Raw genomic sequence first — 16,635 nt, 5'->3', positions numbered from 1 at the left:
CACACACACACACACACACACACACATGCGCGCACACGCATGCGCTCACACTTGTGTCTTGAAGGGTTGGTTAGAACTCCTGACCAGCTGTGGGAGTCTCTGGGGCCTGACACCACCTTTCCAGATCCACGATTTCTTCAGAGGAAGTCACCAGGGGGTGCTCTACCCATTTCCACCTTCAGCTTAGCTAGGGTATGTCCAGGCATTTGTTCACACACTCACAAACTCCCACCTAAGGGCTTTGGCACCCAACTCTAGCATCAGGCTCCAGCCCTGAAGTGAAGGAGGAGCCTGTATGCCTGAGCCCCGGGCCCTGCAGCTCCTCTCCCATAGCCTTACCTTGGTTAGGTGCAGTTTCCCACCAGAGCCTCTGGTGCAGATGATGAGATGCTTGGAGAACAGGAAACACTGGCGCTCACCCTCTTTCTTAATGGACAGAGACCCCAGGCGGCCCCTAGAGGACTTGCTCTTTTCTGACAAGGACACCTGCATGAGGGAACCTGGAAGAACAGGGGATAGTGATGAGGAGGGTCTGAGCCTAGCCTCAGATGGTACAGATGGCACTACCCTATGGACCAGCCTTGGAGGTGGAGGTACAGCCACACGTGGTTGTGGATCAAGGTAGTCCAAATATCCTAGTCACTCTTTCCAGCTCAGCCTCAGAGCCAGGAGAGGGGGAAATGAGGGCTCTCTACAGGGTCTCACAACCTCCCAGCCAGGGACCAGGGTCATGGCAAGCAAAGGGACCCCTAAAAGAAATGGAGAGCTGGGCTGAGGTCTGGAAATGGCACTGAGTAATGAGGCTGAAGAATTGGGGGCTGGAGGCAGGTTCTGGTGTCTTAGCATGGTGGACTGCATAGCTGTGGCCACAGCAGACATCACCAATTGATTTTGGCACTTAGCTTCAGAGCCCAGACTGAGCATGTGATGATCCTCGGTGTAATACAGTAGAAAGTCATTGTTGGATAGAGTAGCTGTCTGTCTCTACTCGGGGTGTCCCACGTAACACCTGCTCAATGGGTTCCTTCCCTGTTGTCCTCGCTGTCCTCAGGGACCCTCAGTACAGTTTGTATTGGGCTCACCTCCCAGCCTCTCTCCTCTCTGCCTTCATCTCTCTATCCCATAGCTAATGTCATTCCAGACCACACTCCCCAGCCTCTCTAGGAAACCCTCTCTCCCCTGACTTCCCTGTCCTGCTCTATCTGAGATGTCCATTTGTGACAGCGTTTTCTTCTGCAAGGTAGTGCTGGTTCTATTCTCTGGGGGCCTTGGAAGCCCATGGGGACCCGGCATACATAGGGCAAGGGTCAGTGTTGGCTGTGAGGCTGAACAGTGGGAAGGGCTGAGAGGGGCTCCAGGTCCTGCTCCAGTACAAAGGAGGAAGTGATTTTTTTCTGGGTGATATGGCAGCTTCCAGGAGGGCCTTTATTTCCCAGGGCTTCAGAGACGGAGAAGGAGGCTTCTTGGGAATGCCTCTGGTATAGATCATGGCTTGTGCAACTCAGGGAGACATGGAGACTGGGAACTGCCCCTGGGCTTCCTGGGGGTCAAATGCAGCCACCCTCCATGGAACATAATGTATATCAGATCCTCCCCAGAGGTCAGATTCTGATGTACAGATCAGTACAAGCCTCGCACAGAGCTATTTAGTAGCTAGCGAACTCCAGACCTGAATGGAGGAGATGCTGGAAGATTATTTGGGGACAGAGGTCCATCTGGGACAAAGGAGCAAATGCTGAGTCGAACACAGAATGGGCAGCAGCATAAGGTGACCTTCAAATGCATCATGGCTCTGATGTCTCTGAGCCACCAGGAGCTCAACAGGGCCAGGCCATCCAGACCCATTCTCGGGGCAAGCAGGAGGCAGAAACGGTAAGACTCACTTCGATGAGAACCCTCGAGTGTGGGCATTCCTCCCAATACCTCTGACAAATTCTATTTTCAAGGCCAGTTGCTATCTGCCCCTATTCTGTCTCTTACTTTCTCCACCAAAGGACAGGTCAGAGCTTACAACATAAAGCCCATGGCTAACCTGGGTAGTAGATTCCTATTTGGCATGATGGAAGACCAGTAGTACCGGCATGTGTGTGTGTGTGTGTGTATAAGTTCTGCTTCCACGTCAAGCTTTTGCATCCCAGCAGTCCAGAACATCCCACAGTCATGGTTGCAGGTCAGTCTACTGGTGATGTCCCCGAGTGCCACCCTCCTCTCAGGGACCCCCCTCAGTGGGGATGCAGAGCAACCGCCCTACCTTGGCGCACGAAGGTCTGGCTGGTGTCCAGGAGGATCTCACAGCCCTCAGTGATCATACGCTCAATGGCCAGGTTTTTGCGGATGTTTTCGGTCTCACTGACTTCGTCATGCATGATCCTGGGGAGACAGGAAGTAAGAGATATGCTGGTCCACTTCCGGGGGGGGGGATGCTCTCTCTAGGCAGACCTAAGAAGAGAAGCTAGGGTGTGGGTCCCACGGTTAAGAAAGGGAAGGGGATTCGTGTCTACTGAGTGCCAGTTGTATGCTGGACACTGGCCAGGCTCCATCTGGTTTAATCCCCTGGCAGTCCAAGTTGCCAGGTGCTTATTTTTAGGAAAAATGAAAGGGAAATTGGCACATTTCAGTGCTGAGCATTGTAGGATGGAGAACAAATCCAGTCCAGGAGGAAGATGTGAGTCCAGGATACCATTGCCTGTTACCCGTGTCTTACTATACACTATGCTCATCCACAAGCAACGTTCATTGCCCCTGAACTCTTTTCTTCAGGCTGTCCCCTCCTTGCTGGGAATTGAACTCAAGGTCTTGGGGATGATGCTCTACCACTGAGCTATGTACCAGATCTTTCTGCCATGTCTTTACACGGCTGTGCTTTTAATGCTGCATTGGGTCCTGGAATATTATGAGATTTGTGAGTGCCTGCCAATTATGCTGGCTCAGAGAGAAAGACTGGCTTTTTATCTACTTGCCTTCTGGGAGGAAAACAATCTGTTCGTTTTTTTTTTTTTCTGTCTTCTGCAACTCTAGTACTGCCCAGGAGATGGCGCCATATAATTACGTTGAAAAAAAAGTGACATGTGCGAGGGGGGGAAAAAGGGGGCTCTGGCAATTTTGCTCTGGTGGGTTCCCAGGCTTTTTAGGAAAGCAGAGAAGCACTGAGAAATCCCTACCTACTTCAAGAAGAGCATATCTCGTGCTTTCCTGCCTATTTCTGAAATACTACAGGCAATGTCACTAAGAGGGCTGGTGACCACATGTGGTTTAATCTAAGGGGAGAGGTGCTTGTGTGGGCTATAAAATGAGCAAAGCCTCAAGCCTCAGCCAGCCGGCCCTCAGTTGTCCACGTGTGGAGTGTTGGGGAGCAGGTGAGGCTCAGCATTTTAGTTTACTGTTTGTTGTTGTTGTTGTTGTTTTTTTTTTTTCTGGTTTAGCATTCCCATTTTAATTTAAACCCTCTGGGACATCTAGACTGGCTCCCTTCTCTCTAGCAGCCTCAGTTTTCCCTTCTCCTCCACAGAAATGTTTTTCTGAGACACCCAGTTCCTAAAGATGGGGTTCTGTTTGAGAAGTGCCAGTGGCAGAGAGAACATTTCTGAAGGTGAGGTTGAAGTTTTGCTTGGGCATGTTGGACTCTGAAAGACCCAAGGGGGGGGAACTCCACAGTGGTGGAGACACGACATGGGAGCCTAATGGGTAAGTTTCAGAAGGATCAGGCTAGGCAGCTTGTCTCCTGCCAGTCTCAGCCTGCTCCTATGCTTAGCTGGGAGCCTGTTATCCTTTGCTGGCTTCAGGAAGTTGAGCCTCCCTCGTCCTTATTCCTAATCGGCTATGTCTGACCACAGGGCTCAACTTCATGTTGTGACCTCCATCGAGGTTCAATCCTAGGCTCTGGTGTCTTCCTGTCTGAAGTCACTCCTGTGACGATATAGCATGGTGGTTGTCACCAAACTGATGACAGCTCTTGATTCCAGACTCTAGAATCCTCCTTTCTGGTCTCCTCCAATTGGGTATCTAAAGGCATCCTGTCTAGAATCACTAGTCTTTTCCCATTCTCCCACCTAGTGCTCTGGGAAATGCTACTTGCTCTGCCTAGAGACAGGGCAGGAGGGACAGACAGTGATGGCAGATGACCGAAGGCATTCCCATTTTAATTTAAACCCTCTGGGACATCTAGACTGGCTCCCTTCTCTCTAGCAGCCTCAGTTTTCCCTTCTCCTCCACAAAGCTCTGCCTTTGAGCTCCTTTCCCAATCTAGGCCACCCCCCCTACACTCCCAGCACCTCGGTGGGGGTGTGACAGGGTTCCCCTGCCTGCTTCTGCTCTTGCAGAGGAAGGCCCCCTCTGGACTGCAGGACTGAGAGAAGGCCAGGCGAGGAATTCTTAGGCTAGAGGACCATAGTGTCCTTAATGGTCACAGCTTTTCCACCTGTCACCTCCTGTTGTTATGGCAACTCCAGCTAGTCACTTGGGAATCCCATCCATGGGGGGGCTCTTATCACCACATTTTTTTTTGTTTGTTTTTTGCTTGTTTTTTTTGAGATAAGGCCTCATAGATTCCAGGGTAGCCTTGGAATGTAGACTTTGGATTCCTCTGTCTCTATTTTGTAAGTGCTGGGGTGTAACAGGGGCCACCATAGCTGGTTTTATGTAGTATTGGATACTGATCACAAAGCTTCTTCATGCATGTTGGGCAAGCACTCTATCAACTAAGCTATATTCCTGCCTTGTTTTTGTCTAAAACTTTTTTTTTTAAAAAATATATGGTTTTAAGTAGCTTACTTAGGCTGTCTTCCGACTTAGAGTAGAGGCTGGCTTTGAACTTCTGACCTTCCTGCCTTCATCTTCTGAGTACTAGGATTTTCTAGGCGTCTAACACTAAACCTGGCTTACTACTACAGGGTTTGACAAGCTGACACTGAACAAGAGGGGTAGTAGGTATTGAAAGTTCCTGGAAGCTGCTCTTCTGGGTTGTGGGTCTACTTTAATGGCAGGATTCTGCAGGTCCTATCAGTGCCAGCGACAGCACCCAGCTGCTTCCTCTAGACCTGTGTGTAAGCTGTAAGCTGTGCAGGCCAGTCAGGTGACCCAGCTTTTAAAGGAGGTAGGTAGGCTGTGATTTTCCTGAGGCAATTCTTAGCCCTGCCCTGCCCTGCCCACCCTTTGCACCGTGGCTGGGCACTCACCTGGACAGTTCCTCTAGTTTGGATTTGGCATAGTCCAGGCTGTTACGCTCCACATGCTCATGGGGTGTGTGGGCCAGCAGCTCATGGAGTGTCAGGATGTACCTGGGGATCTGTGAGTGGTGGGGGACATGATAGGATGGGGCCAGGAAGACGAGGAACAGGTGGAGAGACAGAAAGGGACAGGGAGCCGAGGAGGGACAGGGCAAGGAGGGAGAGACGGTGAGGGTCGACAAGAGATGCATGGGAATGAAGGAGAGGGACAGAAAGCAAGAGAGTCAAGAATGGATCTTTGAACCCGAGAGACTGAGGAGGAAAGCAGGCTGCATCTCTGATGTGACTGGAGAGCCAGAACAGTGGGGACCCGCACGTGACTGTCTCCAGGAACTGCCCCTTCACCTTCCTCACTGCTGGAGAGGACAGGTGCATGGGGGCGATTTTGGGGGGAGGGACTGTGTCTTGCCAGCTGTGCCCTCAGTGCCCCTGCCCCAGCCTGCTTCCTTGTAGGTCAACAGCAGTCACCTGGAACATTGGGTAGGTGAGGAAGGTCTCCAGTGTGCGCTCCTCGCAGTCTGGCTTGGCCTCATACTGCTTGAGGAGCTTGTCAAAGTCCCGGTTTTGCTTGCAGTGAGCAAGGATCTGGAGGCTGTACTGGTGGTTGCGGACGAACTCCTGGTAGATGTTCAGCATGGGCAGCAGGATGTCGAACAGGTCCGCTGCAGAGGAAGTGGGGTCCGCAGGTCAGAGGGCGAGGTAGCCCCAGGCCTTTGGCCCATTGGCCCACCTAGAGAGGCTGTGTGTGCGAGGTTCAAATCCCACCTCAACAAAGAGCTCCCACCTTGGGGGAGTGGGTTCAGGACTAAGGTGTGAACTATCTTGTGGCAGCTCTGATGGCAGAGGCTTAGAAAGATGGTAAGGAGTCCCATACCCTGATAGCTGTGGCTCCCAGGGGCCCTGCTCTGGGAACGATCTCTGGAAGACAGCCTTGGTGTAAGTCACACCTTATCTCATGGTTGATCCATGTGGTGTGGAGTGTGGGCAGCAACTGACTCCACTCAAAGTGTCTTTGTAAGAGGCTGGATTTCTGTGTGTGTGTGTGTGTGTGCGCGCGCACACACACACACACACACACACACACACACACACACACACACACACACGATGGTTTGTATATGCTTGGCCCTGGGAGTGGCACTATTTGGAGGTGTGGCTTTGTTGGAGTAGGTGTGTCACTGTGGGCATGGGCTTTAAGACCCTCCCCCAAGCTGCCTGGAAGTCAGTCTTCTGCTAGCAGCTTTTAGATAAAGATGTAGAACTTTTAGTTCTGCCTGCCTGGATGCTGCCATGCTCCCGCCTTGATGATAATGGACTGAACCTTTGAACCTGTAAGCCAGCCCCAATTAAATACTGTCTTTATAACGTTGCCTTGGTCATGGTGTCTGTTCACAGCAGAAAAACCCTAACTAATGTGTGTATGCATGTTCATGTGTGTGGGTATGGATGTGGTGTGCCCACATACCTCTGTGTGTTTGTATGTAGAAGGCAGGGTTCAGTCTTTGGGGTCATTCCTCAGGAGTCATGGGCCTTGCTTTCTGAGATAAGGTCTCTTCCTGGCACCTGGCCCTTGCTGATTAGGGTAGTCTGGCCAGAAAGCCCCAGGGATCTATCTACCTCTCTCTACCTCTCCAGCACTGACTGGAAGAATATAAGTGTATGCCACTGTGTACATTTAAAAATGTTTATTTGTTTTTATTTCATGTATACACTCAGGAACAATTATGTCCTCATTTTTCATGCATGCTTTGCTTATATGAACGTATCATGTGCACGCAGTACCCATAGTGGCCAGAAGGGGCGTCAGAGTCAGCTGGAACTGCAGTTACAGACCTTTGTTGGCCTCCATATGGGTGAAGGAGAACCAAACCTGAGTGCCCTGTGAGAGCAGCAGCGAGTATGATCCCACTGGGCACAGGTTGAGATTTTTTTTTGTGGCTTCTGGGACTTCACTCACGTCATTGTTCCCCTGAGACAAACATTTTACTAACTGAGCTATCTTCCCCAGCCCCATAGAGCAGGGTTTTTGACACAAGAAACATCTAAAGAGTGAAGGGGGCCGGAAAGCTACGTCTGGCCTGGCTCTCACTGTGACTCTGTAGCCTCAGGGTCTTCCCCTCTGTAGTGAAGGGAACACTGCTGTTCCTTTACCTACCAAAGTGAGAACCTGGTACAGGGGCCGTACGATGGAAGGCACGGGTACGGCTCATCCCTGGAGTCCAACCGCACAGCTTTCTAGGCAACGCAGACGAAGCCAGAGCCTTTTTCCTAGTAATCCAACTTCTGGATAAAATGGCCACTAAAGATTTGCAACAGCTTAGAACCAGTAAGAAGAGCAAACTGGTTGCCTGGTTTATGGTATATACCCTTAGGGACACTGGCTCCATTAGACAGCCATTAAAAAACTCAGCATGAGAAAACTGGGTGTGACCAAAATGCTCCGTTTACAAAGCTAAGCTAAGATGTGGCCTGCTGCCAGTCGTGGTGGTATGCCCCTTTAATCACAGCAGTTGGGAGGCAGAGGCAGGCAGCTCTCTACCAGTTCAGGGTCAGCCCGGTCTCATAGCAGGTTCCAGACCAGCTAGAGACCCTATTACAAAACAGCAGCAGCAGCAGCAGCAGCAGCAGCAATGTATCAGCATAATGTAATAATCTGATGTAAGCAAATGAATAAAATGTCTGTACAAACAAGCCTCAGGCTCCCTAACTTACTCTGTTTTCAGCCATGTGAAATGGGAAAAGAAAACTCGAGCACTCTCGGGGTCTCTGTGTATAGGGAAGTGTAGAAAAGAACACGGCCATGACTGGGGAGGCCGTCTTTGAGAGACAGAGCGACAGGTGATGTTTTAAGTGTTTTCTACCTTTCTGGGGTTTGAGATGTTCGCGGTGGGCTTGTTTCTGGGTGGCCATGTCGCCGTTGAAAGGGAAAGTGGACAAGCAAATCAAAAGGCCTCATTCCCTTCTAGGAGCCATGCCGGTTGTCTTTCTCCTCTCAGGGACTCTGGGGTCTACAGAGAGACTCACTGTGATGACCTAGAGGAACGGAGCTGTCTCCTGCTCAGGAAAGGCATATGGGGGACCCCATGGGGATGGCTACTCACCCAGCACCAGGGTGGGCCAGCTAGAGATACGGGCCTTCAGGCCTTGGTAGAAGATCTGATGCAGGAACATGATGGTCTCGCTGAAAGACAGAGAACAGGTGAGTTCCTGCCTGGATTTCCTACCTCCCTGGGAAGGACCCTGCTGGACATTTTAGTGCCATGCTAAATCGAGGCCCTCAATAGGAGCTCTAAACACCTAGGACCGAGTGGCACCACACAAGCCCCTCTGTGCGAGGGGTGTGAGCCCATGAAGATGGCAGAGCTGCTGTGGCCGGCAGCCTTCTCTGCTGTCTTCCCCCTACTTCATCTGCCTCAAGGGACTGGGGAGACCTGGAGAATACAGAACACCAGCCACTGACAGTGTGAAGAGATGGGGCCTGGGACCCATCTAGAATGATGCTCACATCTGACTTAGGCTATTTCCTAGCTGTGTATTCTCCATCCAAGACACCTAACATCTCTGAAATTGATATCCTTCTCTGTGAAATAAGCTGAGGTGAAGAATCTCCTGTATTACTCAGGCTGCTTGGATGCCTGGTATACAGTAGGAGCCTAGCAGAGCCCAGATCCCCACTGTTCCTTTAATGCCTTCATCCATTCTCTCTCTCGTGCCTTACCCAATGCCTTTTCCTCCTTCCCCTTCCTTGTCTGCGGTGCACAGAACCTTTCGGACTTCCTGAGGGCCCTTTGCCCATGGACCCCGCTCTACCCACCTGTGCTGATCATGGCTCCGTCACCTCTTCCCCCTGCTCAGGTAGTACCGATACAGCAAGACCCCCTCAGAGCACAAACTGCTGTGAGGGAGAACACATCGGAGCAGAGAGCAGAGCCTCGTCATAGGGAAGCCACTCCAGGCAGCCAGAAGACATGCACCAGACACTCGGACATGCACCAGTGAGGAAAGGAAGCTCTTTAGATCCCAATACTAAACAAGTCAGTGTAGCAACGAACCAGGGATATCACAGAAAGGATGGTAGAGACGGCTTGAAGACATTACAAGGGGTGGCTCCAGACCATACAGCAAAGCAAACAGGCTAATTAATCGAGTCACAAGATTTTTCCCCCCCTCACTGAGAGTGAGGGGGGGGAAAAGTTACATTTCCACTCTTTTTCCATCTGAATGTGCAGTACCGTGATGTCTCTGTGTGTCTGTACGGTGTGTATTTCGTATAAGCACACTTATGGGTGCCAAAGATCACCTGCATGAGAATGGAGACCAGAGGAGAATAGAAAGTGTCCTGCTCCATCACTCTCTGCCTTGTTCCTTTGAGGCAAGGTCTCACTGAACCTGGAACTGGACTGGCAGCCAGCAAGCCCCAGCTTATCCTCGCGACTCCGCTTCTCAGCACTGGTGTTAAAGGCATGCGCAGCTATGTCAATATTTTATACGAACGCTAAAGATTTGAACTCAGATCCTCAGTCTCATGTAGCAAGAGCTTTTGCCCACTTAGCCACCTTCCCAGTCTGAGAATGATGACTTAAACACCCACATACCCTAACTGAATAACACTTCCTTGCTGAAAGATGCTAATGGCTACCTGAATCCTCAGAAAGCCAGTCCTGTGGGTGGAGGGTCTTGCAGCAACACTGAGCACTGTGACCAACGAGGTGACCGCTGAAGGTTAGAGTGGCTGTGGTGACTTCTTAAAATAAAGACAACGGTGAAGTTTCCCGGATTCACTGACTCCTCTCTGTCAGGGCAGGAGCTCTGAATTCTGGATTTTACGGCCAGGCAAACTTCTTCCAAACTTAGAACCCCAGCCCCTGCTGCTGCTGCTGCTGGAAGTAAGTTTCTGCGGCACCCCAAACCCTGGCACATTAGAGTGTTCGCAGGGTCTCCACGGGCAGGAGTTACCCAAAGGCGCCAGCTTCTTGCTTATATCCCAACACTGCAGCCCTCCCAGCTCGTCTTCAGACTCTGCTTCTAATCCTGGTTCTTTGCTGTTTCCCCCACACCCGAGATGAAACTCTCTGTGGAAGTCTTGGATGCCCCCAAGTCACCTGTGAGAGAGACCATCTGCTTCCAAACTCCTGTTAACGTTCATGTCTCGGTCTTTCCCCTGAATCACAGATGTTCTTTCTGACATCTACAATGGGTGTGTGTTCTCCAGAAGTTCTTGGATGAACTCTGACCAGATCCTTAAGAAGAAGCCCTGTCTGTGGCATCCTTACAAAAGTATATTATTTAGATAATCAGCTTTGAAAGTTGATATTCTTCCTTGAGTCTTCCTTGAGACCCCAGCTGTAGACCAGATATCATGTTAGCAGGCAGGAGATAAGGATTTGCTCTGTATGTCTCTATGTTAGCTCTGGAGTGACCAGGGGCACTGTCAATCACTGGCACTATTTCGGAAGGAGTCTTTTTTTCCCTTAGCATTAGATCTCAACAGTGGACTTCCATGCTATATATAGGTGTGCCTGGCTCCCTTCAGAGAGTGCTGGTGAGGAAGATTCAGGCTTCTGAGAATTCAGAATTTTAAATGATCACTGGCTTAGCCTCTATGTCTGGGTTCTTAGCAAGACAGCCTATTCTTTGAAGCTCTGAAACCAGACACCAGTTTCTCTGTAGCTGGGACAGTCTTCCACAGAACTGTCTGTTCTGTCAGGCTCTTTGGTCCACATGGTGAATCAGGTGTGAAGTGCGGCTGTCATCATGGACTATCTCTGATCCAGCTTCTGGACAACTTCCTCCAGTTTCCCCATCAGTCCCTTGCATTGTACCTTGGAGGGGTGACTTCTGTCCATGAACATCTGCCAGCTTCTACAGCTTTCTCACCTCTCTGCTTTCTCTGAGTTGAAGAGAGTCAGCGCATCCCATCCCTCTGGATTAGGTCCCACCCTCAGGCAACACCATTGTTTATTTGAGCTTCCCTCTGGACCACTCAGTGTGTCCCTCTAACAGTAACATGACTGCTAGCCTTCTCAGCATTGGTGTTTATTGGACCAGTGCCTCCTTTTTCTTTAAATAGAGGCTTTATTTTTGTTATTTTTAATTATGTGCCTGAGTGTGGGTATGTGCCCCTCAGGGCAGGCACCTGAGGAGGCCAGAGGCATAGGGTTTCCTGGAACTAGAATGACAGCCATCTGTGAGCTCCTAATTCGGGACTCAAACTCCCGTCCTTTGCAAGGGCTGAAAGAGTATTTTACACCAAGCCATCTCTCCTGCTCTAGACTAGCACTTTTAATTCTCTTCAAGGCTGTTTTCTTTGCCTTCAGAACTTGGCTGCTTGTTGCAAGGAGCTTGGCTCTCAGGCCATTCAGTTCTCAGCATGCATTTCTCACTGAGCCATATTTTTGCTTTTGACTCAAAATAGGATAGTGAGAATGTGTTTTATTCACACACTCAGGGGCCACTGTAGAGTTATTGTTCCAATTTCAGTATCATCTCTGGAGATCAGCAGGCCAGAGGACAGCGAGCGAGATACAGTAATAGCCAACTGGTGGAGCCTTCAGAACACACATGGCATGTATCATATCCAATGGTCCATTCTCTCCCTGCCCCCTGCCCCCCACCCTCTGCTCGGTAACAGGGTTTCTCTGTAGCCCTGGCTGTCCTGGGACATGTTCTGTAGACCAGGCTGGCTTCAGACTCACAGAGATCCACCAGCCTCTGCCTCCCAAGTGTTGGGATTGAAGCTGTGTGCTACCATGCCTGGCTTCAAGTGGATCATCTTAAGATTCACGGCATCCTAAACAATTAAATCATACCACCAAAGTCACTTCTAACAGATCATTATAACATAACAAGGTTTTAAATTCCACAAGAATTACCAAAATGTGGTGGAGACCTAAGCGGAGCCTGTGAAAAGTCACATCTATTCAGAATGGATGTGGTAGCACACACCTGTAGCTGGCAATCCTGTGGGGGGATGGGAAGTAGAGACAGGTATCCATGGCAGTGAACAACGAAGAGGAGCTGACTCAAACAAGGTGGAAGGAGAGGACAGACGGACAGAAGGAGAGGGCAGACGGACAGAAGGAGAGGACAGACGGATAGAAGGAGAGGACAGCCGGATAGAAGGAGAGGACAGACGGATAGAAGGAGAGGACAGCCGGATAGAAGGAGAGGACAGACGGATAGAAGGAGAGGACAGGCATGCACACACACACACACACACACACACACACGCACACACACACACACACACACACACACACACNCACACACACACACACACACACACACACGCACACACACACACACACACACACACACACACAATTAGTGGATTGGTTGAACATTTTTCATGGATAGCAGCCTTTTGTCTCTATTTTGGGAACTGCTTGGTATTCCCTGTTTAGTCTTTTTCTCTCAAGAATTTGAAACGACTCCTTCAAACACAGGCCTGGCATGTGTAAGCCCCCACATTCCCTTAGGATTTATCATGGTTGGTGATGTGATTTTCCATTTTGCTATGGGAGGATCTCTGTTTTCTTTCTGCCTCAACCTTGGACACCAGGTCTTTCCCAACCCTTATGCAGCATCTGTATTTACCTGTACTTTATGTGAAAATACTTAACCAAAGCTTGCTTTGCAGTAATATGAGAAGAAAGGCTATGGATGTGATCTTCCTCTTTGATTGGTTTGCCAAGTGTCTAATTCAAATTAGAATGCCTGTGGTTTTTACTAAATTTACAAACATTCTTCAGCCTGAGCCTAGACTTTCTTTTTGATAACGTGTTGGCTGATTCTGGTCTTAGGTGGTTGTACCATGTTATGATATACCTTTGTTACTTCTTTCTTTCTATCTATCTATCTATCTATCTATCTATCTATCTATCTATCTATCTATCTATCTATCTATCTATCTATTATCTAGCTATCATCTATCTACCTACTTATCATCTACTTATCTACCTACCTACTATCTATCTATCTATCTATCTATCTATCTATCTATCTATCTATCTATCTATCTATCTATCATCTATCTACCTACCCGTTATCTATGTATCTACCTACCTACCTACCTACCTATCATCTCTCTCTTTCTCTCTACCTATCATCAATCTACCTACCTATTATCTATTTGTCTGTCTTTCTATCTATCTATCCATCTATCTATCTATCTATCTATCTATCTATCTATCTATCTACCCATTATCTAGCTATCATCTATCTACCTATCATCTCTTCTCTATCTATGTATATATATAATCAATCCACCTATCTATTTATTTATCATCAATCTTCCTACTTCTACCTATCATTTCTCTATCTACCTACCTATCATCAATCTACCTATCATCAATATTCCTACTTCTACCTATCTATCTATCTATCTATCTATCTATCTATCTATCTATCTATCTATTTACCTACCTATAATCTATTTCTCTCTCTCTCTCTCTCTCTCCCTCCCTCCCTCTCTCTCTCTCTCTCTCTCTCTCTCTCTCTCTCTCTCTCTCTCTTTCTCTGTCTCTCTCCCCGTATCAGCAATTTGCCTACCTCTCATCTATCTACCTCCCTGTCATCAATCTACCTGACATCTATTTGTCTATCTATCTACCTACCTACCTACTTACCTATTTATCTACCTATCATCTATTTATCTATCTACCTATTATCTATCTACCTACCTACCATTAATCTATCTACCTACCTGTTATCTATTTGCCTATCTATCTATCTATCTATCTATCTATCTATCTATCTATCTGTCATCTAGTTATCATCTATCTACTTATCTATCATCTATTTATCTACCTACCTACCTATTATCTATCTACCTATCCTCTATCTACCTACCTATCATCTCTTTACCTATCATCTATTTATCTATCTACCTATTATCTATCTATCTATCTATCTATCTATCTATCTATCTATCTACCTACCTATTATCTACTTACCTATCAATTTATCTATCAACCTACCTATCATCTCTTCTCTATCTACGTGTATATAATCAATCAATCCAACTATCTATTTATGTATCATCAATCTTCCTACTTCTACCTATCTATCATCTCTTCTCTCCCTACCTATCATCTCTCTATCTACCTAGCTATCATCAATCTACTTACCTACCTATTATCTATTTATCTATCTACCTACCTATCATCTACCTACCTACCTACCTACCTACCATCTATCTACCTACATACCTTTCATCAGTCAACCTATTATCTATTCATCTACCTACTTATTACTATCTATCATCTACTTACCTCCCTATCATCTCTCTACTGATCTATCATCAATCTACATACCTATTATCTATTTGTCTGTCTATCTATCCATTTATCTACCTACCTATCATCTATCTATCTATCTATCTATCTATCTATCTATCTACCTATCATCAATTTTCCTACTTCTAACTACCTATCATCTATCTATCTATCTATCTATCTATCTATCTATCTATCTATCTATCGTCTATCTACCTATTATATATGTATCTGTCTATGTACCTACCTACCTATCTTCTATCTACCTACCTATCATCAATCTACCTACCTATTATATATTTGTCTATCTATCTACCAATCTATCATCTATCTACCCATCATCTATTTATCTAACTACCTATTTTCTATTTATCATCTATTTATTTTTTTACCTACTATCTATCTATCATCTATCTATCTATTATCTACTTACCTACCTATCATATATTTATCTATTTACCTACCTACCATCACTCTACCTACCTATTATCAATCTACCAACCTACCTATTATCTATTTACCTACCTATCATCTATCTATCTTCTATCTACCTAAGTATCATCTATCTACCTATCATCTATTTATCTATCTACTTACCTATCATCTATCTATCTATCTATTATCTATTTATTTATCTATCTATCTACCTTTCATCAATCTACCTACCTACCTACTTTCTATTTATCTACCTACCTATTATCTATCTGTCTATCATCTATCTATCTATCTATCTATCTATCTATCTATCATCTACCTATCATCTATCTACCCATCATCTATTTATCTATCTATTTATGATACCTATCATATATCTATTTACTTACCTATCATCAATCTATCTGTTATCTATTTATCTATCTACCTACCTATCTCTACTTACCTTCCTACCTATCACCTATCTATCTACCTACCTACCTATCATCTATTTATCTACCTAATATCTATCTATCTATCTATCTATCTATCTATCTATCTATCTATCTATCATCTACCTACCTGTCATATTCTATCTATCTATCTATCTATCTATCTATCTATCTATCTATCAATCATCTAACTCTCCATCCATCCACCCACCTTTGTGTGTATGTGGTATGTGCAAGTATGTCTACATGCTTCCATGGGAATGAAGACAGGAAATTGGTGTCAGGTATATTCATCAGTTGCTCTCTACTGTATTTACTGTGGCAGGGTCTCTCACTGAACCTAACATTTGTTAACTCAGCTTGTTTAGCTATCCAGCTTGCCTGGGGGACTATAGGCAGACCACTGTAACCCCAGCATTTGGGCGGTGCTGTGTATCTGAACTCTTGCTCCCATGTTTGTGCAGCAACCAAATACCCACATTTCCCCATCCTCTTTATAACATATTCTAATTGGAGGTAGGGAATGTGTCTTTCATTGCTTAAGTGAACTTAAAAATTATTTTGCTAGGCTGAACTTTGAGTAGAATTACATTAAATTCAGAAGTATTTTTGGTGAAAAGAACATTTTGACATGGAATCTTTCTAATCTGGACATTAGTACACCTCTCTCTCTCTCTTCCTCCTCCTCTTCTTCCTCTTCCTCCTCCTTCTTCTTCTGTCTCTCCTCCTCCTCCCTCCTCTCTCTCCCTCCTCTTCCTCCTCCTCCTTCCTCTCTGTCTGTCTCTGTCTCTGTCTCTGTCTCTGTCTCTCTCTGTCTCTCTCTCTGTAAGCACAGGTGCTTGTAGGTATGTAGCCATGTGACGCCAGAGGCCAGACTTAGGTGCATTACTCAGGAATACTGTCAACCTTATGTTGAGTCAGGGTCTCTCACTGGCCAGAAGTTCACCAAGTAAGCTATATTGGCTGACTATTGAGCCCCATTAAACCCCAGGGATCCTCTGGTCTCTGCCACCTCAGTGCTGAGATCACAGATACACACCACCTCAGGTTTTTCACATGTTTTCTGTGATGGAACTCAGATCCAAGTGCCAACCAAGCCATTTCCCCAAGTTCCATTTGTGTGTTTTCCAAGTCTTTAAAAAAGATATGTCTCAATCACTTGGGACTTCTGTTTATTTCTTCATAATTGTGTTGTTGGTCCTATTTTGAACAGGATCATTTCTCTCTCTCTCTCTCTCTCTCTCTCTCTCTCTCTCTCTCTCTCTCTCT

At 46.8% G+C, this 16,635-nt stretch overlaps 1 protein-coding gene across 2 annotated transcripts in view; it reads right to left on the bottom strand.

Moving 5' to 3' along the window:
* Rasgrf1 (Ras protein specific guanine nucleotide releasing factor 1) overlaps positions 1-16,635 on the bottom strand; it is a 110,293-nt gene that overhangs the window by 49,121 nt on the left and 44,537 nt on the right. For both annotated transcript variants that reach the window (XM_021206938.2, XM_021206939.2), the window contains exons 6-10: positions 8,327-8,406; positions 5,694-5,887; positions 5,175-5,284; positions 2,252-2,370; positions 340-500 (exon numbers count right to left, since the gene is read on the bottom strand). In XM_021206938.2, the coding sequence (XP_021062597.1) occupies positions 340-500; positions 2,252-2,370; positions 5,175-5,284; positions 5,694-5,887; positions 8,327-8,406 (664 nt within the window). The remainder of the gene's footprint in view (positions 1-339; positions 501-2,251; positions 2,371-5,174; positions 5,285-5,693; positions 5,888-8,326; positions 8,407-16,635) is intronic.

This window comes from Mus pahari, chromosome 10 (assembly GCF_900095145.1).
Source record: "Mus pahari chromosome 10, PAHARI_EIJ_v1.1, whole genome shotgun sequence".
Classification (NCBI taxonomy): Eukaryota; Metazoa; Chordata; class Mammalia; order Rodentia; family Muridae; genus Mus; species Mus pahari.
This window is presented reverse-complemented; position numbering and strand designations above follow the sequence as displayed.